The 27,978-nt window shown below is 60.1% G+C and overlaps 1 protein-coding gene across 1 annotated transcript in view; it reads left to right on the top strand.

The window, feature by feature from the left end:
• Nucleotides 1–27,978, top strand: part of MAD1L1 (mitotic arrest deficient 1 like 1) — a 311,083-nt gene that overhangs the window by 127,045 nt on the left and 156,060 nt on the right. The window contains 1 exon segment of the mRNA XM_032605902.1: nucleotides 13,477–13,621. Coding sequence (XP_032461793.1) covers nucleotides 13,477–13,621 — 145 coding nt within the window.

Below are 27,978 nucleotides of genomic sequence, written 5' to 3' on the forward strand. Positions count from 1 at the left end.
AGGGTCCCAGCGTGCATCCCACCCTTGCCGGGTCCTGTTTGTGTGTTTCGGCTCCTCCTCTTTCTGCTCCGAGTCTGACGATGGCAGTGGTGGCCTCCCGTGTCACCTGGGGTCCGACGACAGGAAGCCGGGGCGCACCTATGCGCAGGCGTGGGGTAGATTCCGGTGTCTTGTTCTCAGGAAGCGATGCGCCGGTGGGCGGGAGGGTGAGCAGCCGTGGCGGCCACGGCAGTGGCTCGGGAAGTCTGCTGTCCGTGCTGCGTTTGCTGTGCCTGATCTGCTCGCCAGCAGACGGGCCATCCTGGTATCAGCGCCGCGGTGGCCCCGGCAGCCGCCACGCACACGGCCCTCTGTGCGGCTCTGTTGGCGGGAGACACCGCCCACGGACGCCGCTGGAGACGGCGCTGCCTTCCCGCTTGTCACCATGCCCGGCTTGCCTGGGGACCCGAGGCTGCTCCCGGGACCTGAAGGTCACGGGCTTCTCCCCCGTGCTTGGCGGTGGGGCCACGTGACATGCTTGGCGCTGCTGTGGCCGTCCCCATAGCTGGCTAGGCTCCCTTTCTCCTCCAGAAATTTCAGAGAACTAAATCAGTATTTGTAATCACAGCAGACCTTTGCTTTTCTGTGCCCTCTATTCACACACTTCCGGACTTGTTCTCTGAATTGCTGACCAGAGTCTTCTGAACATTGTTGAATTTCCACAGCTGCTCTGTTACTCCTGTCCTGCCCAGCGCTGTTCACTCAAAATGCCCTGTCGGATGTACAGACTTACCAACTTCCAAAGAGAAGTAGAATTACCGCATGGATGTCAGTGTCCCTGAAGTGTTCTTTCCCCGAAGTCGGGTCTGCGTGGAAAACCAGACCTCAGCTGGTTTGGGGCCCTCATGGAGTCACTAGGCTGGGGATGGGGAACCCCGCGCGGCCTGGCTGACTGGTGGGCGGGCGGGTGTGGGTTTCGCCCTGTGCCGCAGAGTCTTCATGGTTTTCTGTTGCCTTTCCTTGAACGCCATGTGGTGTTCGCTTCGTACCATAAACTGGCCATTTCAGCGGGGAGGCACCCCCCTCAGCATCGCCACCTACCTTGTGCTTTTCCGCCCTTCAGACTTGACACCCACTCTTGGTGCTCGCCCGGGGCCTCTGGGTGACACCTCTTCCAGGGAGCATCCCGTGCCCTTCCCGCCTGGCCTCCCTTCAAGCCACTCCGGGGGCCACAGCCCTGCCTTGTCACTAAATAAACTGCAGAGATTCCCTGGAACCCCCGTCAGCAGTCCATAAGAAGGTACCCACAGCAAAAATGACTGGAAGATTGGGCGCGGAGGGCCTGCCACATGTCGGGGAGTCTCTTAGTTTCTTAACAAAGTGCCTTTTTCTGAGGAATCTTGAGGAGAAACCGTCAGTGTCCTCGGGTCCCCGTTCCGCACTGGCAAGTGGTGGAGGGCGAACGTGAGCCCAGCTGTGGCTGCCGCCTCTGCAGCCTCGGCCGCAGCTGCCCCCGATGGCCGCCACCACCCAGACCCGCTTTGGTGTGCCTGGCAGCACGTGCGAGGTGAGGTCAGGAGCCCGGCCCCTTCCTGTGGTGTGAGCAGAGCAGTGAGCGCGCTCCAGCTTCCCCGACAGGACCAGCCCTGCCTCGTAAAGGTCGTTTCTGTCTTAGTCGCTCTTCAAGTTCAAGAGGAAATAAACTGAGTAGAGCTGGCCTTTCTCCAGGCAAGTGTCAACCCCCGGGGCCCCCGCGCCTCTGGGGGACGAAGTGGGTCCGTGAGTGAGCAGCTCTGTGGACATGGCAAGGCTGAGTGGATGCTTGGCTAAAACAATGCAGGAGGAGCTGGTAACTTAAGTTTTCTCCTTTCAGTACGGAAGTGCCTTAGAGGCGTTGATGAGAGCGGCAGCGTTTAGAGGGTGTGTGGCCATGCTTGCCTGGTGTCACCTGCGTGGAGGGATGGCTCCTCCCCCGGGGGAGCCCCCGTGGCTGCGTGCCTGGTGGAGGCTCCTCTTTCGGTGGGGACAGCGGCGCTGCAGGGCGTAGTGGATGTCAGCGTCCCGTGAAGGCGCCTCACCCAGCGGGCTGTTGATTTCTTGTGCTCTGGTTGAGGACAGCAACGTCGATGGGAAAGTAAACAGGCGGAATGGGCTTTGTTACCCAGGAGAAGGACCGTCGCGGGCACAGGTGTGGATCGAAGGCGTTGGAGGGCGCTACTGGCGAAGGTCTGCACGTTGGGACCCTCAGCGCCAGCGTTGCTGATTGGGCTCTCGGGCGACTCGGGGGGACGGGGTGAGCTTGGGCCGTTTCACCTTTACCGCTGGCCAAGTTCACAGGCGCCGTTGGAACTCGCCCACCTGTCCCACCCCTGCGGCCTGGTCCTGCCCTTTGACCTCCTGCCCTTGCTTGGGCCGGGCGGTGCTCAGCTCCGTGCCCGCCCGGCTTGGCTGTCCTTCTAAGGCAGCCGTGCTCCTTCCCTTCCCTCCAGCTTCCTGCATCCGCTGTGCCGTGTTTTATTCTTCTCCTGTGCTGGACGGTGAATTCCTTGAGCACAGGAGGTGTGATCTTGTAAAAATCTTTTTCTTTTTGTCTTGTTTTTATATCCAGCTAAGCCCAACGCTGGATCCACAGGGCGCTCAGGAGAGCAGAGGCCTGAGCCCCAGCATGTCAGCCTGCCCTCGCCCGGCTCCTGGGCGCTCGCCGGGCCCTGCTCCTGCGAGGAGCTCGAGGACATGCAGGGTGTAGCTCGTTTGCTTTGCTCATCCTGTAGAGCCTGATTCTTGGTGATCATTCCGTATCTAAAGGGCTGCGTTTGAGCTTGAGGTTCGGTTCCGTGCCCCTGGGAGGAGGTGAAGTCCAGCACTGACGGAGGGCCCTCCACGGGCACGTGCGTGGCAGCGTCACCCCACCCCGCCTGCGTGTGGGGACCACCTCCAGGCGTCCTCAGGGCTGCTTCCACCATGTGCTCCCAGCCGCGGGGCCCTCCTTGGTCTCTCGGGGCGATGCAATGGTGGAAGGTCCTGACCTGGGGTCGTGATGGGGACCCCATCTGGAGCTGGGCCATCAGAAGTCACAGGCGTGCCCCGCAGTGGGACCTACTGTGTGTCCCTGCCCCCCCCCCGCCCCCCCTCGGGCACCTCTTGTCGGCACCGAGCGCCATGGTCAAGGCCCTTTGCGTCCGCGTCCCCCCGCGGGGAAGGGGCTGCTGTGCTGCCTTCCGCTCACGCAGCTGGAGCTGCGGCTCTGGGGCACCGTGTCCAGGTGCCGCTCTCGCTGCCGCGTCCCCTTCCGTGTCCCTCCTGTGGCTTGTCCGTGCTTCGTGGGTGTGGAAATCCAGGCCTCCAGAGGGACAGGTCTCTGAGGGCTGGGCCTGGAGCCGACGTATCCTCGCTGCCCGGTCTGCTGCCTTCTCGTCAACACCACGACTGGCCAGGTGTAAAGGCGGACTCTTCTGGAGGCCCCAGACTGCCCGCCTCTTGTTTTTTGACCCTCCCTGCCTTGGAGCGCAGACCGCATTCTGGCTTAGCGTTTGGTACTTGAGGCTCAGTACCTAGGACCGGTGGCTCAGTGCTTGGTCCCTGAGGTGGACTGCTTAGTACTGGGTACCCAAGGTATGGTGCTCAGGACTTGAGGCTCAGTATTCAGTGCCGCTGCCTGGACCGGGCCCTGGAGCGTCCCTCCGGAGCGGTTTTAAGCATGTGTTCAGCCAGGTTACCCTGTTACGGGGCTTCTCTGGGTGTTTGAAGCTTGTTTACTTTTTCACATCCCGACCTCGTCTGTCCCGGACCTCTTTGCACCCCTCGGGACCCCTCAGTGAGGTGCACGTGAATGCCCCCGGCCTGCACCCCGTGCTCCTGACCCCCTGGGGGTGGGGGTGGGTCTGCCTTGAGGCGTTTGCCATCCTTGACCCAGGGAGGGAGACGGGGGGGTCTGGAAGGACTGAGATGGGTGTGCTGCGGGGGCAGCCCGACTCTCAGCATCATTGGCCACGTGGAGTTCTGTGACCCTGGGACGGCCACTTGCCTGCCACCCCCAGCTGAAGCAGGAGGGGGAGTCGGGTGGGAAATGGGCAAGAGCACCGGGCCTGCTGTTTTGTGGGCTCTTCCTCACCTCCCTCGTGCCCACGCAGCCTGGCTTCAGAACCACCCTGGGCAGATCCATGGACGTCGCTGCCACGGGGGGCCTGGAGGCTGTGGCGTCTGTTCAGACCAGAAACAGGAGGATCCCTGGGCTCCGGATGTGAGAGGGTGGGGCGCAGTGTGAGGGGACAGTGCATTGGCTGGCGCTCGTCTCGTTGGTAAGGGGTCCTGTGTCAGCAGTGCCCGGGGCCAGCCAGGCTGCTACGAGCTTCTGTGCCGTTAGCTCCACTTGGCGGGGCGGGGAGGGGACCGACCACCAGTGGGCGGAGGCCTTTCCGGACCTTACACCAGGCAGAGCGCAGCGACAGACAGCCCGTAGTAAATAGTTCTGCCTTCTCAGGCCACAGAATCTCTGGACAGGAAAGCAGCCGTAGATGCCACGTGAGGAGCGGGTCAGGCCGCGTTCCAGCCAAACTGTATTTCCAGAGTAGGCGGCGGACGGTTTGCCGAGCGCGGTGTAGAAGGTCCCTCTCCCTGGGTCCGGCTTGGCTGTCCCGTCTGCGGGCCATGTTCCGGACCCGCATCCTCAGGGATGCTGTGGGGCTTAGTGAGATGGTGCACGTGAGAGGTCAGAAGGTCACCTCCGCTGCAGGGGGCGTCTGCACCACCTGAGCGACAGGTCACCTTAGTTAGCATCCACCGTCCTCCCCCTGGGTTGTGCTGGGTTGTGCTGAGAGCCGGAGCTCGAGGGTCCAGGGCAGCTGCTCTGTGGGATCTGAGGGGCCGACTTGCCCTCTGCTGCCTGCTGTGTCTGCGTCCTGAGTCCCAGGGGCCCCCTGGGGTGGGCTGAGGGCATCCTGCCGTGAGCCTGGCACCCAGCACTGGGCTGCTCCCGCCGGCCTCACTTGGGCTCCCCACCCCGGAATTTGGAGTCAGCCCCACCCACCCGTGCGGTTACAGGTTGGTAACGGATCAGCAAAATTGGATTATTCATTATGGTTGGGCTTGAATTGAAATTGCAAAGGGTAATTTTCCTCCTCACATTTCAAGGTCAGATGAGAGTATCAGCTGTGCGGCCTCTGTTTATCTGGGAATGCAGGTGGAATCTGGCGATTCGCACTGATGAGATGTTGGGAGTTGGGCGGAGGAGAGGTGGCGGGGAGGCCCGCTGCAGCCCCCAGGCTGCCCCTCGCCGTTCCTTTGATTGGTAATTACTTCATCCTTTGCCTTTTTCATTCTCTGGTTTTGTTTCCACTGTTTGGATTTTTGATTTTTTTCTGAGAAATGTGTAATGACACCTGGAGGCATTTAGGATTGGAATTAGATGCTGTATGTGAAGACGGCTGTGTGCCAACGCCGGGCCTGGGCGTCCGGGGTGACGGGCGAGGCTCACGGCTCCTCTCCTAGGTGGCCCCTCCTGAGTCTGAGCAGGACCCAGAACGGAGGGGCTGCCCACCTCCTGTCTCCCTGGTCCCCTTCCTTCTCAGCACACATGCCGAAGCTACCCCTTGACCAGACTGATGGAGCCCAAGACCTGATCTCAGCCGTTGGTCCAGGCTGGCCGTGCGGTGAGAGGGTGCCCACGTGTGTAGTCGGGGCTCTGGTCTGAGTAAGAGCCTGGCTTGCGTCCATCGGCTGTGTGTGCCCCGTCCGGGGATAGGGATATGGTAGCAATACCCTTCCCGCTCGGGTTGTGTGGGCACTCAGCAGGACCCAGGGGTGCACAAGCGTGCTGGGCACCACGGAGCTCCCCGCTCCTGATCTCTGCTTTCTTCTCTAGTCCCGTGTGAAGCTTCAGAAAAGGAAACGGTGGCACGGATCTCAACCAGCTCTTTTTCAAGGCGGTCTCTCCCTGGACGCGGCTTCTCTACTTAGCTGGATGCAGACGGTGGGTCATCCCGCTGCACCCCGTTAAGGCAGCAGCACGGGGGCTTCACCGTGTGCACACTTGGCATGTGCTTTGCGCTCTGCACGTGCCTTGTGAGTGTCCCCGCCACCCTGTTAGGCAGATGGCAGTGGCTTTCCTTTCATTGCTGAGGAAATGGAGGTTCAGAGAGTCTTCTGAAGCACCTGACCTCCGGCTCTGGTGAACCTCTGTCCAGGGGAGTCAGGGCTGCAGTTGCTAGTTTCCCTCCAGAAGCAGCGGTGGGTTTCCGCGCCCGTGATTGCGCTGCCCCTGGGACACACCCAGGCTCTGCGTGGCAGGAGCCTCTCTGGGCAGGGGCGTGGCGGTGGGAGCGGCGTGGCTTGGTACCGACCCCCACCATCTGGGAGAGTATTTCCGAAACCAGTACCTGGCTCCGTCTGACCGTCCGCCCTGCCCTGCTGAGCTGCCGCGTGGCTCCAGGCCAGGCCCGTGGACACGGCGGGCGTGGCTCCCTGCAGCGGAGTGAAGCTGGTTCTGGCCTTGGCCTGGGTGTCCTTCGAATGCAGGAGGCTGTGGAGTGGTTAAAGGGGAGTCTTGTGACGGGTGAGGTTTGTGTGTTCAGTCAGGAGGGGTGATGGGTGAGCAGGCGGTGGGGGCCCGTGAGGAGGGGCGGCCTGGACCAGGTCTGGGGGTGCAGACGCGGGGAGCTTGTGCTCAGCGTGCGTGGGGCTGTCAGATCTGCGGAGCCCTGGTGGAAGGGAAGGGGGGCTGTCGAGGGTGAGTCTGGGGCTCAGCATGCGTGGCTGTCAGCGGTGACGCTTGGGGGCAGGGGTGGGGGAGTGGGGCAGGAGCAGACCCCCGGAGGTCGGGGGCAGCATCCAGCCCTCCCTCCCTGGTGGGGTCCTGTCCTTCCCTCCGTGCGGAGCCCCCACTGCCGGGTTCCTTCAGGCCCACCTGTTCCCTGTGCTGATCTGGGTGGGTTCTCGTCGTCTCGAGACCCCATTCGGACACTGACCCTTGCTGGTCTGTATCTGCAGCAGCTCCCTTAGAGGGTCTTTGCTCCAGAAGCGCTTCTGTGTTGGTGGTGGCCCTGCCCGTCCTTGGCCTGTGGCCCACGCCCACCCTGGCCCCTCTTGTCTTGCCCGCAAGTGCGTCCTGCAAAGCGCCGAGATGAGGCACGGCTGGGCGAGCACGCGGGTCCCGGCTGCGGGCACCCTTGCTGCCGTTTTGGTGTCGTGCAGCTTCCCGGGCAGCCTTCAGGGCCGGAACGTGGTGGACCCACCAGGGGACCCGTGGGCTTCGTGCGGGATCGCGCGTGGGGCCTCCGCTCCCGCTGCTGGCGGCACGACCCCGCTTCCTTAGAAAACCACCGGGGCCTGTGCTCAGGGTGCTGTGGGGAGAATTTGGGGAAGCGAAGCCTTGATTGGAGGAGACTGGAGGTACGGGTACGAGAGAGGCCGCGTGGCCCCTCCTTTGCCGGTCAGCGTGTGGTCTGCTGCTTTGCGGTGTCCCTCCATCCACTGTTTATCCTCCAGGCCACGGCTTCCGGAAGTAAGCCCCGAGGCTTAGCAGTGAGGAAATCTGCGTTGCGTGGGCACCCCCAGCGGTGCAGCGCCCCTGCCGGTTCCCTCCCGAGGAGGAGGCCAGCCTGTAGCTGAAGCCCTTCTGGCTGGAGGCCGGCCTCTCTCCAAGCAGCCCTTCCCATCCTCGGGTAGCTCTGAGAGCTGGCCACCTGGAGGCCAGCTGTGCATCCTGTGCCCTCTGTGCCCCTGCCCTGTCCTTCACAGCCAGCGAGTCCCAAGCGTCCTCACCGTGCCCTTGGACGCCCTGGCACACACGGCGCTGCACCCCAGGGCTCCGTCTGGCCGGGTCTCATCCCTGCCGGTTTCTCCCCGCTTCACCTGCTGCCACAGGCTGTCTCGGCAGCCCTGCCCATCGAGCTGGTGGTGACCCTGCTCTCAGTCATGTCCCGAGTCCTGCGCGTGTGCCAGCCGCAGCCCCGTGTCGTGTCAGATCGGCCAGCCCTTGCCTGCCCTTTTCTGCTGTGCCCTGTCCTTTCCACGACCCTCCTTTTCACTCTCTCCACAGGCAGGCGTGGAGAATTTTCCGTCTCTGAGGCTTCCCTGAGGAGCCGTGGTGGCACCAAGGCCCGCTGCCCTCCTCCTCCGGATGGCTCTGGGGCCGGCCTGTGAGCCCTCACGCCCCAGACACACACACACACACACAGAGTCACCTACTTGGTGGTGGCTTGGCTTGTCCCGCCTGGTGGCCGGGGCACACGGGGCACAGAACTGGAGAGACTGGAGGTCGGGCACCGTGTCCTGGTCGGGGCGGAGGGGCCTCGACTCAGTGGCAGCCCCTGAGGCCTGGTCTCCCATCTGTGGGACGGGGATGCTTGAAGAGCACGTGTGTGGTGGGTTGAGCTCTGCTCCTCGGAGCCCAAGCGGGAGGGGGCTTTAGGGCCTTTGCAGAAGTGTGAATTAGATTTTGTTAGTATCATCCTAGTTTGCTGCTGAAGTGTAGCCACCAGGACTCAGCGTGCACGTGCAGTCACGTTCACGGCTTAACCCGCAGGGCCCCGGGCGGGTGACCGCGTGCCCTCGGGGAAGTACTCGTGGGCAGTCGTTGGAAGTAAAGGTCTTGCCTAGTGCCGTGTGTCCGCGTGAACGTCTCGAGCACATGTCGCCGACTGCAGGTTTGCTTGCCTCAGAGCTGTTCTTGGTTTGAACGTGGGCCCGGCCACGGCTGCCGGGTGTTTCCGCCCTCCATGCTGACCTTCCAGGCAAGACTGGGTGCCAGGCCCCCGACCCACAGCAGCTCGGAGCGAGGGCTCCGCACAGCGGGGCGGTCCTTCCTGGGGTCGGTTGCCCCGCCCCGTCCGCGTGCTTCCTAGAGGAGCTGGCCAGCCCTTTGGGCCTCCTGCCCCGCAGGCGAGTGTCACGGCACGCCCCTTGGCACCGGGATGCTGCGGTGGCGGCTGGAGGTGCGGAGCGAGGCCAGGGCAGAACCGCGCTGAGCGAGAGAAGGTCGTTCAGGTGTTGCCTGCAGCTTCGCAGCGTGCGTGTCCTTTCATCCTTCCTTGAAAGTAGATCTCCTTAGGCTGGGGCTTTTCTTTTTTTTTTTTTTTTTTTTTTTTTTTAATTTTTTATTTTTTTTGGTACATGGGCCTCTCACCGTTGTGGCCTCTCCCGTTGCGGAGCACAGGCTCCGGACGCGCAGGCTCAGCGGCCATGGCTCACGGTCCCAGCCGCTCCGCGGCATGTGGGATCCTCCCGGACCAGGGCACGAACCCGCGTCCCCTGCATTGGCAGGCGGACTCTCAACCACTGCGCCACCAGGGAAGCCCAGGCTGGGGCTTTTCTGATGAAGATGACATTGCAGTGGGCTGCAGCGGCCCGTCACAGCGCAGAGAGGGGTTCTCAAGAGCTCAGGCCTTACTTCCTTCCGCAGATGCCAGCTCGGAAAGGTACTGATGGACGAATGCCCTCTCCCCTGAGAACTGAGGGCTTCATTTTGAACTCCCAGAGGTTCACGGAAATGCCACTGACTTCAGGGTTCAACGTAAGCACGGAACCAGAGGTTTAGTTTTTTATGGGTTTTCTCCTCTCTACTTCACAAGGAAGGCCGCGATTGAACTAGAGGGCGTTCCGCAGGGAAGGGGCGGCCATGTGGTGCTGGCGCTCTGGGTCGGGCCTCCGCGGCTCGGGGACCCACAGGCCTCTGTTCGCAGAGCGGTGGCCGACGGGCCTGCGGCCCAGGCTGCAGGAGGCCCTCTCTGGAGAGGCTGACGTTGTGCTTCACCTCCCGGCACACGAGGACAGGGGAGGGCCGCCTGTCGGCAGGTGTTGTGAGAAACCACTTTGGGGCACTTCGGGGGGAGTTCTTGGAAACGTTAGAAAACCACACTCCTGTACAAGACCAGGCCCTGTTTCTGCCAGTTTGTCCACCCCTTGTCCCCCGAGGCCCGGCTGTTCACGGTCCCTCCTCTCCCGCCCCCCCAGGACGTCCCCACCCTGCAGGGTCGTTCCCTTGAGCACACCCTGTGCTCTTGCCTGCTCTGCCGAGAACCTGTAGACCCAAGTCAGCGCCTCCTGGGCCGCCCCCTCCACCCGCGTTGTTCTGAGAGGTCCTGTCTCTGCTCTCCGTCTTTCCCCCTCCCGCTCTCTCCTGCCCTCTCCATGCGGCCCTTCCCGGTTGCTCTTCCTCCCCTTTCTGTCTGCGCCCTCTGACCCCTCCTGGCCCCTGGCGCACACCCAGCGGCTTCAGACCCCCTCGTGCTGCCCTCTGGGGCGGTGCGGTGCCCTCTCACGTAAACAGAGCCTCTGCCCTGCTCTGCTGTAGCCTCTGGGTCCTTCCCTGCTTTCCCTCCCTCCCGAGCTGATCACGTATTTGCCCCTTCTTGTCCGTCTTCTGCCCGTGGCAGTCCTGCACTCCAGCCTCCCTTTCCCAGCTCTGCTTTGCCAGCCGGCGCCCTTTGCGGCCCGCGCGGAGGGGTGCTGCCGGGAGAGCCGCAAGGCCGCGGGGAGGGAGGCCTGTGCTCAGTGCTTCTCCCGGAAGGGGGTTCCTGCCGCTCCCTTTGCTGCCCGTGGCGTGGGGCAGCCTTTGCCCTCCCAGCACCACCCACTCCGGCTGGTGCAGGCCCGACGGCAGTGGTGCCCCCGCAGAGGCGTGGGTCCCAGTGCTCTCGGTCTCCAGATGGAGCGATTTCAGGGGACCCCAGCTTCTCCCTGAAGCTATCCGGGCGCCTTTCTCCTCTTTCACTTACCAGTGAGCCGCGCCCTGGGTTAAGCGTCTGCTGCACAGAACGCACGGCGTCTTTCCCGAGACCCGCACCGTTCAGAACTAGAGCCTGGGGGCTGGAGCCCTTGGTGCCGCTTGACCCCTGCTGTCTCTCCGGGGCTGGGCCGGTTTGTCACCGGGACTCAGGAGAGTCAGAGCCAGGCTGCGGCGGCCCAAGCAGCGCTCTGTGGGCAGTGCCAGCAGCACCGCCTCCTGTAAGTTGCCCAGGTTGGTTATTTAGGTCTAGTCCAGCTTTAAAAAAAACTGAGTACTGATGGAACATTAGGCCTCATGGCAGACCTTGGAACTCGGGGTGACACGGGGCTGGTGAGCCTGAGGGTGGAGCGCCTCCACTGGAGACCCCAGGAGACCGCGGCCCGGGCCGAGCGCCACTCAGGCCAGCCTGCCAGGGGGCTGCCCTCCCAGGGCTGCTTGCTGGTGCCCGGGGTTGTGTGTCCTCTGCTGCATTGCTTCCCATCTTGGTTTCCTGAAGAGCATGTCGTGCGGGGAAGGACAGGTGGTTTTTCTAAGCGGGCAGGAGCTTTGCCCACCTGGGCCAAGCCCCAGACCCCGAAAGGCTCGGTCGTCACCTGTGGGTGCTGCTGGACATGTGACTGGCACCGTGTCCTGCACGTGACATTCTTGTTCTTGCGACATCTTGGGCCTGGTGTGGGGCCTCGGGCCCACCCGCGTTTTAGGGGCCCACACCGTGAGCTGGCGGTGACAGGCTAGGTGCAGGTGAGGTGTGCCCTGGGCCAGGCCCCAGGGGTCGGGGTCTCCAGCTCTCTGCAGGTGGGCAGCAGTTACCCTGTGGCCTTCATACCTGCCCTCGGCGGGGAGGCCTCCAGACCTCTGTGTGGGGACGTCGTGCTCCCGAAGCCGTGGGTCTCGGGGTCTGTCAGTTCCCACCAGGGCTGTCCCCAGAAAGCTTGTGCTCAGAGCAGCCCCGTCCCCTGCAAGCTGGCCTGGCTGCTGCCACCTGGCCTCGGCAGCTTGGACAAGGGAACCCGAGTTCCTCTGATTAAATCTCACGGCGGAGCGGTGATTCAAAACGCTGTGCACTTGCCCACCTGCAGTCGGTGATTCCAGAGTTGATCTCACAGTCCTTCGTTATTAAGTTGGCCCATGAATAGTTTTCAATTGAACTAGAACTCAGAATGGCCTCTTTAAATGTCTGTTTCAATGAATACTTGTACTTGTTTTGTTTTATTTTACATCTTTGGTTATGAAGCACGTAGAAGCAGTAGGTGCCCTCGGCCAGCTGTGCAGGGGGACTCGCTCTTAGAGGAAGGCTTTCTGATGTGGCTGCGAGGGCTGAGGTGTGGGGCCCCTGGGTGAGAACGCTGCTCCAGCCCTGAGACCAGGCGTTCTCTGAGTCTCTTACAAAGTCCCGTAAATGCGTGTTCCATGTTTCCTCTCAAATTATAGTTAGTTCTTCAAAGAATTATACTAAATTACGATAAAAAATAACCCCATACTCACTCAGATGTGAAATGGAAAAAATTAGCACAGCGGAGACCACCTCCAAAGAAAGCATTGTCTGCCATCCCTGTGGATTAAGGCTTTCTTGAAATCGTGTAATCAAAGCAAAGAAGGAAAAAATTGGACGCCAAGAATGATACAAGATGCAGGTGGTGGTGTCTCTAGCGCCCCTCAGCTCCAACTTTTATATTTTCGAAGTCATTTCGTTGTCACTGGGCGTCACCCCAGCTAAATGTTACAAATAGCACCTTGTAATATAATCCTGGTAAGATCTCAAAAGAAAAATACAGAAGCAGAATATTAAAGGTTTGTCTTGGAAAGAGGTTTCCTCTGCTTGAAAGAAGAGCATGGACACAGCACCTTCGGCCCACGCTTCACGGTTCACCCGCCCACCCGCCGGTGGGGTTAGCGCCTCCTTTTCCTGGGGCATCCTCCCTCCCGGGAACTCTCCTGATCACCGTCCCCTCAAAAAGCCCGGGGGGGGGGGTGTCTACGTGTGGGCACCTCCCGTGTAGGTGGGGCAGGACGGGGGTTCCTGAAGCCTGTGTGGGAACAGGCCAGGGCAGAGGACGGTCCCTACAGGGTGTGAAGGACTGATGGAGTTTTGAGGGAAAGAGCGGCAAAGACCAAACTCTGAAGGTGCCCTGCCAGGAAGTTGGCATGTGAGCCCATGGGTGCCCATCCGATCTGCAGTCTGAGGGACGGCTTGGTGGCACCGGAGGCTGCCCAGGCGAGAGGCTGTCACGGTAACCGGAGAACAACGTCAAGTGTGTGAACTGAGGCAGGGCGCTGGCCGCGTGGAGGGAAGCGCGTGCCCCGGGGTCTGCCCCCTGCTGTCGGAGCTCTGCGGGGGGCTCGACTCTGCAGGATGTCTGTGGAAGGGGCCCACCCTGGGCTGGTACTTGACGCCCCCGCGCTGCACGGAGCTGCGCGTCTGTGGCCGACTGCGGTCCGGGTCGGCAGCGCCTGCCCTGGTGGTTCAGCTTATGCAGAGACGCCCTCGCGAACGAAGCCCGCGCTGCTGGCCACTTCCCCACTGTGTGTGGAGCTGAGCTTCCCTCCCCCGCACCCTCCGTGTTCTGGGATCACCCTGGGCGACTCTTTGAAATCCAGAAGCTCCTGAAAGGCTTTAAGTGGCTATTCAGGAGTGAGGAAGTGACAGCGGGCTGGTTGCACGTGCGGCTCTATTTGGGGACCTGAGTGACGTGGGCCGCGCAGGGCCTGGGGGCCGTCACTGGGTGCTGTCCTGGGGGCCAGGCCTCATCACTCTGCCCTTTTGCCTCTTGCAGTGCCCGGGGGCTGGAGAAGGCCAGGCTGCAGCTCCAGGAGGAGGTCCGCCAGCTCAGCAGCCAGCTGCTGGAGGAGAGGAAGAAGCGGGAGATGCACGAGGCCCTGGCCCGGCGGCTGCAGAAGCGCGTCCTGCTGCTGACGAAGGTACGGGGCGCCTGCGCGGGGGCCTGCCTTCCGGGCCAGCAGCTCCCAGCCCGCCCCTGCCGTGTCCACGCTTAGTCTTCTCTCCAGGCCCCCACGTTTGCCAGGGTCTCTACCAAGTGCAGTGCACCCAGAGCCACCAGTGATCTGTGGCCCCACTTCTCGATCAGTTAGACACCCACGGCGCTGCCTGTGAGTCACGGCTCACATCAGACTGAGCTCTCCCCTCACCAAAGGGGAGAGCATCTTGGCGGTTTAGCCAGCCTGCGCATTTTTACCCTGGATTGCTCTGAAATGCAGACCCTGGGATTCCCTGCTGGGCCTCTCCTCCTTGTGAAGGGCAGAGCCCGGGGCCTTCACGTACTGACCTGGGGTATCGGGATGTCAGCCCCGACCCCCTGTGTCTCACGGTGGGGTCAGCCCTCCCTCGGGCCTGGTGGGCAGGTGCAGCCTTTCCCTCCTTCGGAGCCCAGGGAGCGCAGGGTAGACTGCAGTGGGAAACTGTCACCTGTGTGCGGGTGCGCCGGGCGGGATGCGTTCCTGCCCCCAGCTCCGTCTGGGCTGCCGGGTTTTTGCTAACTGTGCTGAGCCCGGGGGGCTCTGACCTCTGGCTTGATACACACAGCTCGCTGGAGCATGAATTACGATTTTTGTGTGAGAGAGCATTATTTAAAATGTTGCCTTGGATGCTGAAATTTCAGAAGACAAGGAAAGAAAAAGCCAGAAACTGTCCCCAGATGTTCTCTAGGCGAGGGTTGGGGTTGTCCAGATGCTGGCGGACTCCTCCCACCTGCCCTCAGGCTGATAGATGCTGGCGGACTCCTCCCACCTGCCCTCAGGCTGAGCGGCCAGGCGGGGCGTCGCGTCTGACAACTGTTTGCCTGTTCTTGATCGTTTGATAAAAACCTGGGACCTCCTGGTCATGAAGCTTTTAGGAGGCAGGTCACATTCCGGCTGCTGAAAGCTCGCCATCTCCCGACCTCTCCAGCACGTCCCCTGCTGTGTGTGTCACGTCACTCGAGCTTCCTGGGGTCAGGCTTGGCCGACCTCGACGCCAGTCTTGCCGGTGGCCCCACAGGGGAGACGCCTGGTGAGTTTGCGAGCTGTCCTTGTGCGGGGCCCGTCGGTCTTGTCCGTGTCGTCCAGTTCCAGTGCCCGTGCCGCCCAGCGAGTGTCCTTGTGGGCTGGGTTGGCAGCCTGGCGGCTCTGCTTTACCAGGGTCGCGTCGGTTCACTGGTACAGGTCCCGCTGGTGCACCGGGCGGCCCCTCAGCGGGGGCATATCTCCAGCGCCGCGGGCTCCGCGGCCTCGGGATCCATCGGCACCTCCGTGATCGTGCGCTGTGCCTGGCTTCCTCCTCGGGCAGTTTCTGGCCTTGAAGGTCACTGCTCTGGGCTCCCGAGGCAGGAAATTTCCACTCCTCTCTTCCCCCTGCTCAGCAGGTTGGAAGCTGATGGCGCTTTTGGTCTAATTCGGTCCTGGCCCTGGCCCGCTGCGCTGACAGGTGTAGCTCTGAGAGAGAGAGGTGGGGGAGGGGGCGGCATCGATCGCCCGGTACTGACAGATGACTTACACCAACTGTGGCTCGGAGGCATGTTTGCCATGGGTCGGTGGCCGGGTCAGGCGCGCGGGGTCCATCTTGCCAGCCGCATGATTAAGCTGTTCGTCGGGCCGGTCTGCAGAGGGCGGCCAGGCTGCCGCTTCCTGGTTGGAGCCGAGCACGTCCGGCCCCCCACCCCGCCCCGCCCTCGGTGGCCCCGTGGGCTCGCACGGCGGCTCCCGCGCGGTCTGCGTGCTTCCTGCTCGAGGCACCTCCAGGGCGGCAGCTGTCGGGTCTCGAGGGTGCTCTGGTTGCTGATCTTCCTGTCTTCCTTGGGAGACACCCCCACCCCTCCGGGAGCCCCCGGACCAGCTCCCTGGGGTAGGGCGTGGCGAGTGCAGTGTCCAGCCCTCCGCTGCGGCGCTGGGCCAGGCGCGCCGACAGGACTCTCCTGCGCCCCCTCGAGGGCTCTATTTGCGTGTTTGACATTTCAGGGTACAGTGCTTGGAATGTGTGATTTTATTTTGAGACCTTATTAAGCATCTCTAGTCTAAGGGCTTAATTGTTACTGATAGCTAAGAGTGTAATTACCTTGGTAAAATACCATGACTATTTTAAGCAATTGAAAATTGGCTTCGAGAACTGGGTGAACACAAACCATTTCCCTATTTGAAATGAGCTATTTCCAGCGTGCCCCTAATATTCCACAATATGGTTACAGAATCGTATTTATAGACTCTAAGCAGTGAAAGCTAACTTTTAGCATGAAGTTTTTCAAAAAGTGAAAGTAAAAGCCTCCCTTCCCCCTCTTTCCTACACCCCCCCCCCCGACCCCCATTTCCTAGTGGAGCAGCCTTTGGAGGAGGACACCTGTCATTGGTGTCTTACCTCCAGGGTCACAGTCTGGCAGTGATGTCGTCCCGCCGCCCCCGTGGGACCCCCGCTGTTGCTGCTTAAGAAACAAATACGTGGGCAGAAGGTGAGCTTTTGGGAAACTGAGGCAGGAAGCACATGGGGATGTCCCAGAAGAGGCCAGAGCTCCTCTTGCCTTGTGTCCAGAAGAGGCTGTCCTGGAGGAAGGCTCCCGGGAGCAAGTCTCCCTGGGCCGGGGGAGCAGTCGTCGCTCGGGGGTCCGTCGACTGCCGGGACTCCCTCCCTGCCCAGGGTCGTCGTTACGCCCAGGAGGCTGCCCTCAAGTGTCCTGGTCCTTTTCTGACGGAGGGGCTTTGGTTGGCTGTTGGGGTTTGTGCTGTTTACGTTGTGTAAACCTACCTCTTTATGTTCCTCGTGTTCGCTTGACAGCTTTGAGAAAATCACCTGTGGTTTGGCAGGAGCTGTGTGATGGTGAGGCTTGTCCAGCTGCCGGCCAAGCCGCGGTGGGGTCAGCACCTCAGCAGCGGGGAGGCCCAGGCTTGGGCCAAGGGTGGCACGTCCCTGTGGTTCTCTGCTGAAGCAGTGCTTTCCAGAGCTGCTGGCGCCGATCCATGAGACCAGGAGAGTAGCCTGTTCGCTCTGAGGTTCTCCATTCCTTCCTGATCTCAAGTAGCTCAGCCCTGCAGGGATGCGGGCAGTTCCTGCTTTGTACGTGGAGAAGTTGGGGTGTGCGTTAGGTCAGAAGGAGTGGGGAGACTCCTGGGTTAAAGTCAACCTTCACATCCTTGAATTCTGTCCTGGACAGCAGGTGATGAGTTTTCTGGAGGGAATATAGGCAGGTGGTAGGCTCTGTGTCCCTGGTGAGGGCAGGCTCGGTGGTGGCCCCGCTTCTGTGGGCACGTCGAGGTGTGGAATGCTGCTCACAGAGCCTGTTCCCACAGTGCCTGTCCCGGGGTGCACCCCCCACCCCCAGTTGTGGGAGAGTCCCGGCCCCCCGGGTCTGCACCAAAACCCGGTGGCTCTGGTTTGACTCACTCTGGTGGGTACGGAGGCACCAGCTCGTTGTGTGAGACCCTGGAGCCTAGTGAGGTGCGGGCCTCCACGTCCTCTCTGTGAAGGGCCCGCTCCCGCCTTGCCCTCCCGGCTCGGGGGTTTTAGAGGGTTGTTTCCGCCCTGAGCCGGTAGGAGTCTTGGTTGGAGACGCCTGAGGCAGACGTCCTCTCCTGGGCCCTCTTCACTCCTCCCCGTGTCTGGGGATGAGCGGCAGTGGCCACCTTCGTGCGGTCTTGATGGCGGCTCCTTGTGGCTCGTGATGGACTGATCTTTGGAGGTGAGGAACTCTTCTCTTCTCTCTGATCTATTGTTTTACCTTTTACATTTGGGTGTCACCTGCGCCTGGAGTTGATTTCGGGTGTGAGTGAAGCAGGTGACAAGATGATTTTTCCTCGTTGAAAGTGCCATTGATCCAGCACCGCTTCTGGAAAGACCCCTCTGTTCCCTGTGTGTGGTCTCGTTGCCTTAAGTGTCAGTCAGTGACTGCTGATGGGCAGCTCAGCTTCTGTGTCCTCTGTTCTGCCCATTGGTTCCGTCTGTCTTTCTGCCAGCACCACCCAGTCTCCACTGATGCAGCTTTATTGTGCTTTGATGTCTGGTAGTAAACATCCAGGTTGATTATTGTTCTTTAAGTTTCTCTGGCTCCTTTTGGTCCTTTGCCATATACATTTCAGAATAAATTTGTCTGTTTACACACAGAAAATCTCCTGGAATATGGTTGGGATTACAGTGAACAAACTAGTTTGGGGAGAAATGACACCTTAACATTATTTCATTTTCTGAACCAGAACATTCTAATTCTTCCACTTATTTAGATCTTTAATTTCTCTCAGCGGTATTTAGTAGTTTTCAGGGTAGCAGTCTTGCACATTGTTAGATATTTCCCCCCTAAGTGTTTTCTATGTTGATGTAGTTGTAATGGTGTCTCTCACGGATTTTACCTTCTCTGTGTTGGTGCCGGGCTGTGGAAATGCAGTTAAGCGTCTGTACCTAATAGTCCTGCTAAATCCCTTAGTGTGAGAGCGGGTCTCCCCGTGGATGAGCCTGGCTGCTTGCGGGTGCGTGGCTCACGCAGATCTCAGGAAGCTTCAGTAATTCACCGCTAAGAGCCACGTGTGCTGTGTGTTTTTTGTAGATACTCTTTATTGGATTAATGAAATCCCCATCTACTTGTAGTTTTCTAAGAGTTTTTATCATAAATGCCTACCCCATGAATTTTGATGTGGGTTATTTTTATTATTCTGTTGAAAATATTTTTCATATTCTTTCTGGATTTGTAAAGGCTGACCTTCAGGCAAGGTTTACATGTTCCAAGCTCATAATGTAGGCAGATGGGAAGGCTGGAAAGGAATCGAAAGAAAGAACCCAAACTCATTCACTCACTTTGTTCTTCACTTTGTCGTTGCACAGATTCTTATGGGGCGTCTGTTCTAGGCACCGCTGAGGCGGCAGTAGGGTGGGCAGGGCTCTGAGCTCCTGGGGTCTCCCTGAGGTTGAGAGGGAACAAACAAACAGAGAAGAGGAAGCCAGAGAAGCCAGGGAACAGCGCCCAGTAAAGGAGGAGACTGCTAGAGCCTGGTGGGTGGGTTAGTTTTATGTTCCTTAAAACACAATTTTAGATGCACAGGAAGTTGTGACGATGGTAGAAAGGGGGGCCCCCGTGCATCTTCCACCAGCTTCCTGGGTGGTAGCCTCCTAGGCGATTCTAGTGCAGCATCAAGACCACAACTCGCGTTCCTGCAGTGCGTGCGTCTGTCAGGTTATCACCGCGCAGATTTGTGTAAGCACCGCTCATTCAAGTTGCAGGATTGACCCTCCACCCATGAAGGCCTCCTTGGGCTGCCCCCTAAAGCCACCCTGGCCCCCTACCCTCACCCCGGTCTGTTCTCCATCTCTGGAAAATTTCGCAAGAACGTTGTGTAAATAGAATCATACAGTATGTGACGTTTTAAAATGTTCATGTTTTAAATTTAATAACTTTTATTTTTTAGAGTAGTTTAGGTTTACAAAAAAATTAAGCAGAAAATAGAGAGTTCCCATGTCTCTCTTCCCCCGCCCCACAATCCCCTACCGCTGACGTTCCTGCATCAGTGTGTGGTCCGTTGTTCCAACTGCTGCGTGAACTAAAGTCCACAGTTTACATTAGGGGTCACTCTCTGTGCTGGATTCTCTGTGGGTTGTGACACGTGGTTAGTGTCGTGTGTCCCGCATCACAGCATCACACAGGGCACTTCACGGCCCTCACGGTCCTCTGTGTGCATCTGGGCACCCCTCCCTCCTTCCTTGCCACGGCGACCCCCGATCCGTTCACTGCCTCCGTCGTTTCACGTTTTCCAGAAGGCCGTGTAGTTGGAGTCCCACAGTGTGGAGCCTTTTCAGACTGGCTTCTGTCACTCAGTACTATGCGTTTCAGGTGCCTCTGTGTCCTTTCTTGGCTTGAGAGCTCCCTTCTTTTTATCCTCAGATAAAATCCATTCTCTGGATGTGTCGCTGTTTATTTACCCGTCACCTACTGGAGGACACCTTGGTTGCCTTTTTGAATAAAGCTGCTGTAATCATCCATGTGCATGTTTTTGTGTGGACGTAAGTTTTCACCTTAAACACCTGAATCACGTAGAAGGAGTGTGTTTAGCTTTGAATGCTTTTCATACCAGCACATCCTGCAGTAAGTCGTTGGCCTCTATTTTGTGAAGCTTTTCACACACTGTATTTTCGTTCCTTTTTGTGGAAGCTCGTTGAGGCGGGGGTATTTCCGTCTTACTGGTGAGACACAGAGAGCAGGCGGTGATGCTAAACCTGGAACCTGGGTAGGCGGGCCGTGGCTCTTCCGCCACGGCCTCCTGCTGGTGTCACCGCGGCCGCCAGGCCTCCCTCCCAGGAGCATCTCCGCAGTGGCTACTGGCACTTTCACTGTCTCAGCTTTTTGTTTTCATTACACCCCCGAGCATAACTGGGGGGCCTGGCTGTGGCGTGCTAGGGCCCCCGTCTGCTTTCCTGTGGCCGGTGAGCGAGGCATGCGGCAGTGGGGGCCAGGGCAGTGCGGCGGGGCGTGGGGGGCGCTGTGTGGCATGAGCACATCTGATACGCGTTGCCCCGGCTCCCTGGGAGTCACCAGGGTCGCTGCGGTGTGGGCACCCCCTCAGCAGCACCCGTCCTGTTGTCCCCACGTCCTCCACGGTGGCAACCTGCGTGCTGCCACCGCTGGGCCTGAGCGTGCACGTGTGGCTGACGCCGCCGTGTCCGCATCGAGGCCCCTTACCTTGGAGAAAAGCAAATGATGTTTGTTTCTCTTGCAAAAGAACATAAATGCCACCAGCTGCTTTTGATCACTCATGTTCATCCTCTTCCCACATCCTTCCTTAGAGTCGAGCTTCCTAATCTTATTAGAAGGATTTCTCTCGTGTGCCTCCTTTTCAATGCTGAAAATTCTTGGTTTGGGTAGCACGGAAGGAAACGCTTAAGAAGCTCAGAACCTGCTCTGTCTTCTGAGAAACGGAATCCTTTGTGTGCTCTGGCTTGGTCTTTGCCACCCACCGAGGCGGGGAGCACGGGCACCGTGGGCCCCCCTTCCATCTCAGCACATTGCGGCTCCAAGCGCAGCTGGGATGCTGGGGCTGGTAGGGATGGAGGGGGTCAGGTGCTGGATTTTTCCCCTTTTGTTTTTCATCATGACCTGACAGCAGCCCCCACGCATGGCTTATTCTGCATGTGGACATTGGCATCACGCGTGGATGGTGAGAGGCTACTGTCTCTCGACCGTGTGTTTGTTTGAAAACCTTCCTGTTGGGGCCACGGAGGCGGGCGGTGTGCCTCTGGCTTGTGCGGATTTGGCGCCTTCAGGGCCGGGCAGGTTCTCAGCCTTTCCCGTCCGTGGGAATCTCGGCCGGCCCTGGTGGGTTCAGGCAGCTGTGGCAGTCCCAGCACCACGGCATCTGAGAAGGAAAGCCCTGGAGCCGAGGCTGAGCGGCCACGTCTCAGGCCTGACCGTGACCAGGTGTGGGCCGTCCCTCCTGGGGCCTCGGCCATCAGCGCTCCCCCATCTCTGTCCGGGCGCCGGCCCGTCCTCTCCCTCCAGCCTGCTCTGGGAAGGGGGGCTCCAGGCAAACTTGAGAGACCTCCCGCCAGGTCCCCTGGCGCTCCGGGCTTGGAAGTCACGGGTTTCGCAGCCGGGCCTTGGTGACTTCTCAGTAAGCCAAGAGGAGTGGTGGTCAGACGGGTGACATTGGCGAACGCGCGGGGGTGTGGGCAGGGGCTGAGCGTGTGTCATCGTCTCCCCATCATCCCCGTGAGAGTGGTTACGTCGCCTGCAGAGTGGCTGAGCCAGGCTCCAGTCCCACTGGGACCCTACGCTGGCCTTTTGGGAGGAGCCCTGAAAGATCTTGAGGGCACAGGTCGTTAGCGTGCGTATGAATCACGGGGCATCTCGGGAAGGGGCCGAGTTGGGGGTTAGTTCTGGGCAGGCCCTGAGCTCCTGCCTGTCTGACCAGCACCCGGCTGATAGCCTTGCTGCCAGTCTGTGGACAGCGTCACGTAGCAGAGCCCAGTCCATTCCAGAGATGGGGTAATGGGGACCTGGGACGGAGCAGTCCCAGGATTTTCCACGGCTAAGACATTAGGGGCAAAATGTGTTTGAGCCATGAAGTGGCTGGTACAGATGGCAGATCTGCAGCCTCCTGGTAGGTCTGTAGGATACCCGCAGGCCTGAGCCTCCTACGTGCCCACACCTGGCCCGGCCCTTGCTCACATGCTGCCCTCCTGGATGGCTGCAGCCCTGGCCCCTCGGCTTCTGTCCACCTCCCAGGGGGACATGCACTCTGGTGTGTTCCTTTGCTCATCTAGTTGCTGGTTTTCACAAATGCTCATTCCGTGCCTTCCACGTGCTGGCGGCCTCGGTTGGTGGCTCCTGAAGGGTGGGGCTCCTTCGGACCCTCCTCCCCTGTCCTGTGCCCCGTTTCCCTGCTCCCAGTTAGCGGGAGCCTCGGGGGTGGGGTTCTGCTGTCCTGCCTGGGTGTCTGAATGCCGCTCTGCTCCCTGGCGGCAGTCTGTCCAGTGGGGCTGGCCTTCTCTTCTGAGAGCTTCTCCTCGGAGCCCAGCCACCTGAGGGCTGTCCCCCTCCTGCTGCCCGGCGCCTGCCCTCCTGGCCGGGATCACGCTCTCCGCCTGTCGGTAGGGCGCAGGGGCAGTGGTATTTGCATTCTGTAAACTCAGGTTCAGACTCAGCCTCTGATTTTTTCTCAGAGCGCCTCCTTCCACTTTTCCTGACCCTCGAGAAAAGCCTAGAGGATGGGTAGTGAGATGCCAGCCGGCCTGTCTGCTCGGCCCGATCCCTCCACCTCCTGCTCGGCTTCAGAATTTGATTTCATATATTAACATTGTTGTCCTTTCAGGTTACCTTTCCAGGCTGACATTTCTATTATATCCATTTAAGTAAAAAAGCCCTCCTGTTTTGTCACAGGAAATGCCATATGCGAAGTTATTAGAAACCCAATCTTGTCGCCAGTATTATCACATTATCCCACCAAGGGGGCAGCTGGACTGGCTCGCGGCAGAAAGAAATTCCAGAGACAAAAGCAATTTTAGGAAATACAATGAAATCAAAACAAAATGCCTTCCATCCGTCTCCAGTTTGAAGGTGTTTATTAAGATAGGGCTTGTGGTTCTGCGGGAGAGAGGTGCTCGCGGGCTGCCTCTGGCTGCTGAGAAGGAGCTGGATGGGGCGGGAGGGGCAGCCGCGTGCCCTCCGCCACTCAGCCCTGCCTGCGGGCTCCTGCCGCCCGGAGCCTTCCTCTCCTGGCCCTCCGTTTGGAAGCTGCATCCTGCTGGATTCAGGTAACCCATCTCCGCCTGTACTAACTTCTGTGCCCTCTCAGCGGGAGCACAGCTCCCGGCCCCGCCCGTGCGTGCCTCGGCTTCCTGGGCCCCGAAGCCTGGGGGCTGTGCCGCGGAGGCGGTGTGGGTCCTCTCAGAGCACCGCAAGCCTGGGCCCGCATGGCTCCCCTGCAGCAGTCCTGGTGCGGCGTGTGTGATCCGAACCCAGTGCACTCTGCTCCGTGAACGCTGCCTGGCCGGTGGCGCTGAGGTAAGTGTCCCCCGGGCCCTGGCCTTGGAGACACAGCTCGAGTGCAGCACCCTCCCTCCTGCCGTCTTCTGCAGGAGTGATGACCTGTGTCCCCATTTCACGGTAGCGGCTTCCATCTGAGTAAGGACGCCCTTAAAAAGGACGTTCAGGTCACACCCAGCTTCTGTCGCCGGCCTCCTGGCCTGTTCGTGCCCTGGGGCTAGAAAGCGTTGCTGTCCCAGCGCCTGCTCCCGCGCCCTGCTGGCACGTGCTGTGCGGGTGCGCTGGTCTCCCGCCGCCGCAGAGGGCCTCTGGGTGCCTCTGGCCCCCCCCGGGAGGGCAGGTCTCTTCTCCGGGGCTCACCGGCAGCGGGCGGGTAGCAGGCGCTTGGCGCACGGAATCTTGCCTCAGTGTTGAGTCCCTCGTGTGACGGGCGAGGAGACCGAGGCCCAGAGAGGGCGACTTGCCTGCAGACCGCTGTGGACGAGGAGCAGCGCTCCTGCCGCCTCCGGCTCCCGCGAGGGTGGCGCTCTGTCACTACCCACCCGCCTCCAAACGGGCGGCCCGCCCACCGCTTCTGGCTGCCATCGAGTGGGTGGGCGGGACCGTCCAACGCTCGCGGAGAGATCGCGGATACAGATGTGTCTGTTTGATGCTGTGCCTTAAAATTAGCAAGTTGGGCAACGGTGCTAATTCCTCCCCCAACAATGAAGCTTAGAAGCAGAGGCAGGAGGTGAGCGTGGGGGAGCTGGTGCCGGGACGCACTGGGAGCCTTGGAGACCGGTGGGTCTCGGTGCCTCAGGCAGCTTCCCACCTGCTTTGCCCCCGGACGCCCTGAGTGTGGTTCCTCCACGCACTCCGGAGGGCACCCCATCCTCCCCCAGGGGCTCCTCCCACTGTCCCCTCCTGGCTTGCTTGCAGCCTTTGTAAAACCGTTGCACTCAGCACGCCAAGTCCGTGTTAAAAAGCATGTGTGTGACCCGTGGTCGGTGATGACGTGTTCGGTAATTGAGTACATTCATTTTTAAATTAAAAACTAAGATTACTTATAAAAATTAGTGCAAGTAGGATTTCCACTACTTCCCCCCACCCCTGAGTTGCCCTGCACACCTCGTGGGTTGCGGGCTCCCCGTGGTCACATTTGCGGGCACTCCCGGCTGGTGGAGGGGAGCGTGGCCCTGGCCATCAGACAGGCCTTCCACTCGGGCTGCTCACAGGGTGGGGATGCGGGCGGTGGAGCCCCCCGGGCACCGCCCCCATCCCCGCTCCTGTGTTTCGGGCTCTTCCCTCCGAGGTCAGCCCTCCCGTGGAGTGCGGGGCACGGCCTGTGGGGCTCTGACTCCCACGGGGCTCACGCGGCATTGGCCAGGGTCGGCGAGGCAGGATCCGAGGGTTCCCCACCCTCACCTTTACTCCCTAGATGCGTCCGTGTCAGCGTGTAAAGCCCAGCAGCCCTTGGGGCCCCCCCGAAGAAGGTCGCCTTCAGCAACGTGCGCTTGTGAGGCCCTGTGCCCGTTCGCTTGCTCGTGGCTCCGGGAAGTCCCTCGGGACGGGTGGGTGCCCACGGGATGGGACCTCGGGCAGGCCTGAAAAGGTGGGCTGGCAAGCGCTGGGCAGGTCCTGTCATTTGCAGTTTTGACATTTGTTCATGGGGCTCTTTTGCGTGAACTTTGAGTTTCTAAAATACTGCATTAAAGTATTCTGTCTCATTTACTCTCACTGAGCCGGGCACCTCCCTCTCCTCACTGGTGACCAGGCCGTTCTCACCCTCCAACTCCTGGGCTGCCACAGCCAAGGCCCGCAGCAGTGGGGTTAGTAGTGGAGAATCCCGGGGTGCCTGAACTAGAGAAGAGGGGCGTGTCCAAGCGCAGCTCTGACTGTGCGGGAGACGGAGGCCTGCCGGGCACGGGGAGGGGCCTCTACCCACTAAGGACGCCTGCGCGCAGGCCTGGGGCCCCCTGCCGAGCCGGGAGGGTCTGGAAGCCCTGGGAGGATGAGGCTGCATTGGCCGCGAGTGTCCTTCTGTACACTTTTAAGTCCCCCTTGTGGTCGTGGAGAGCTCTTCTCTTTTTAACTCAATTTCGAAGAAATCCAAATCTTTGAATAACCTTCATCCTGAGAGGAAAGGAAGTTGGCTGCAGGTGAAAATTGATGGCCGCGCTCAAAGACATGGTTCCCCGCCAGGCAGCCTCTGGAGTGTTGCTGCTAAAAATAGCCACAGCGTCTTGCTGGTGGCGTTTGAATTGTCTCCAGGCCGCTCCTGGTGATGATTTCAGATGTTAGAGGTGCCACCGGCCTCTCTTGGCTGTTCTGGCTCAGGCCTGTCTGCCCTTGGTCTGGGGAGGCATGGCCTGGCGGGCCTGACCTCCACCCCAGTTGCACTGTCCTTGTTTTCACTGCCCAGATTATGGATCCTGGAGGGACCCCGCAGTCACACCCTGGGGGCAGGTCCCACGTCTTCAGTCCGGGGCCCTGGGCCTTCCCCATCATTGGCTCCATCGTCCCCCCGCCCCAGGCTGCCTCTATCGGGCCAGGAAGCCAGGCCTCCCCCAGCTCTCCCTGAGGTTCACCCCTAACGTGGGGATGGTTCCTGGCTACCCAGCTCAGCCGAGAGCTGTAGCGGCATCGGAGGTGACAGCACAGGGGGTGTTCAGTGAGGTGGGTGTGACTTGTGTGGTTGACGTGTCCTTGAGGGGTCGGTGACATCAGTGTCCCCATCACCCATGCTGGGCAGCGCCCGGTACCCCTCGTCTGGCCTGACTTCCTGTGCTGGGGTGCAGGGCAGCTGTTCTTCCCCAGGAGCCCATGGCCCCCCTGGGCTGCTCCCCTCTCCTCTTCCTCCCTGGATGCCTGTTTTTCTCCACCTCTTTTCTGGAGGGACCTGTAGCTGCCCTAGGTGTATTGGTATCCAGAGGCCAGCGTGGCCCTTCCTGTGCACCTGGTGTGGGGAGGTGGCATTCTTGGGGCAGACTCGCTCCAGATTCTCTGTTCTGGGGGGAAAAAAGAGCCTGGGACTGCAACTCAGAAAACAGTTGGAGCCTAAACTCTGTCGCTCTGTACCCTTTGTCTCTCGCATCCAGACCCCTCACCTCTCTCAACCTTCTCTTCCTGTCCTGGGGAAGGAGCCCGCTGTGCCCTCCCCCTGCTGCCCTGTGCCCTCCCCCAACCACCCTACAGAACCGACCCAGAGATTGACTCTGGGAGCTGATACTTTGAAAGTATTTTTTAAGTATAAACTAATATTCACAAAAATGTGGTAGTTGAACAAACACTTACAGTCGATTCTGCTATAACGTGACACGTGTGTTCCTAAAACTTACCCTGCTACACAAAATTGCTCAAAAACTTCATCGGTGACGGTACAAAGGAGGGGAGAACCCGATGAAAATGGTAGCACAGTTTCACGTGTGTCCAGTGATTGAGAAATAGACAGAGATCACAGTGAACACAGCACTAGGCCTGGCCTAGACTGGGAGGTGCGTGTGGCTGTAGGTAGGGTGGACACGGAAGGGGGCAGCGGGGCGGGCCGCCTGGGAGGGGGCAGGGGTGGTGCAGGTGGGCTGGCTGCTCCCGACCCACCCGCTCCGTGCTCAGCCGCTTCTCCAGCCGGGGTCTGCCTCCTGCAGGCCAGCCCCTCCCAGCCCCTCCCAGTGTTGGAACGCCTGCACCTCCGGGACACACAGCAGAGCTGGCCCACCTGCCCACCGCCCACCGCTGGCTGTGCAGGGCCGGCATCTGTCCTCATCCGTCACGTTTGTTTCCCAGTAAACGTCTGTCCTTACCTGGTGTGGGGCCTGGGACAAGCAGGCCTTCAGTAAGTCGTCCTCAAATTACCTTATCTTCATTAACGTTTTCTAATAATCCTATTTAAAAGTCATGGTGAAAATGCTGCAAGCTGGGATCTGCAGGCTCCCTCCTTCCGGAAGGGGAGTCCTAGCTGGGGAAGGTTGAGGAGTGCGCCCGGGAGGGCAGGTCGAGTCCAGGCAGGCGTGTCTGACTCTGCCCTGAGCCCCACCCTCCGTCCTGTCACCGTCCCCTCATGTCTGGTCGGGGTGTCTGGGAGGACGTGCATGTGTGGGTGCATGGGCGTGGACACACGGGTCTGCATGAGTGGTGGCGCGTGGGTGCGGGTGCACGTGTGAGTGTGTGTGTTTTCATTCTGGAAAGCCGGTTGTTTAGTGCAGTTAGGCTACTTTTCCCTCAAGACCTCCTGGACCACGAGGCCCAGCAGACGAGGACCAGCCCTGGCCACTGTGATAGTTATTAAACAGCCACGAGATGGGATCTGTATTTACAGACCCCGGGTGTGCTCGGCCTGGAAGGTATTAGATAACATCCATCATCCAACGGAAAACAGTCAAATGCAGGGAGTGTGCTTTGGAGCCAGTGTTCTTTTGGTTAATTTTGCCCATAAAGGCCCAGACTGCCCCTCATAAAACGCCGAGGAGGAGGGAAGGACATTCTTCCAGAATTAGCTCCATGGGGTTCCTCACGGCTGCGGGTAGACAGCACGGTTCAGGGCGACTGGAACAAGTGGCTGTGCGCGCTGTACTGGGTGCCACGGCTGTGGCGGAACGGGACGCATCCTTGGGTCCCTCTCCAGAATTGTGGTGCTTGCTTTGCTGTAGGTCATCTCCAGCACCGCGCTGTGTCTGGAGAATGGGGAGGGGTGGCAATAACGTGCACTTACGGGACCTGGGGTTTGGGAAGGGGAGTTGGCGGCAGGCTGGGGCGCGGTATGAGAAGCCCGGCGGGTGCCCTTGGGGGTCTGTGGTGGATCGTGGACCCTCTCCCAGCGGCCCACTCCCCAGCGTGGCTGAGGCTCCCGGTCTCCAG

The sequence above is a fragment of the Phocoena sinus genome, chromosome 15 (genome assembly GCF_008692025.1).
Source record: "Phocoena sinus isolate mPhoSin1 chromosome 15, mPhoSin1.pri, whole genome shotgun sequence".
NCBI classification, from domain to species: Eukaryota; Metazoa; Chordata; class Mammalia; order Artiodactyla; family Phocoenidae; genus Phocoena; species Phocoena sinus.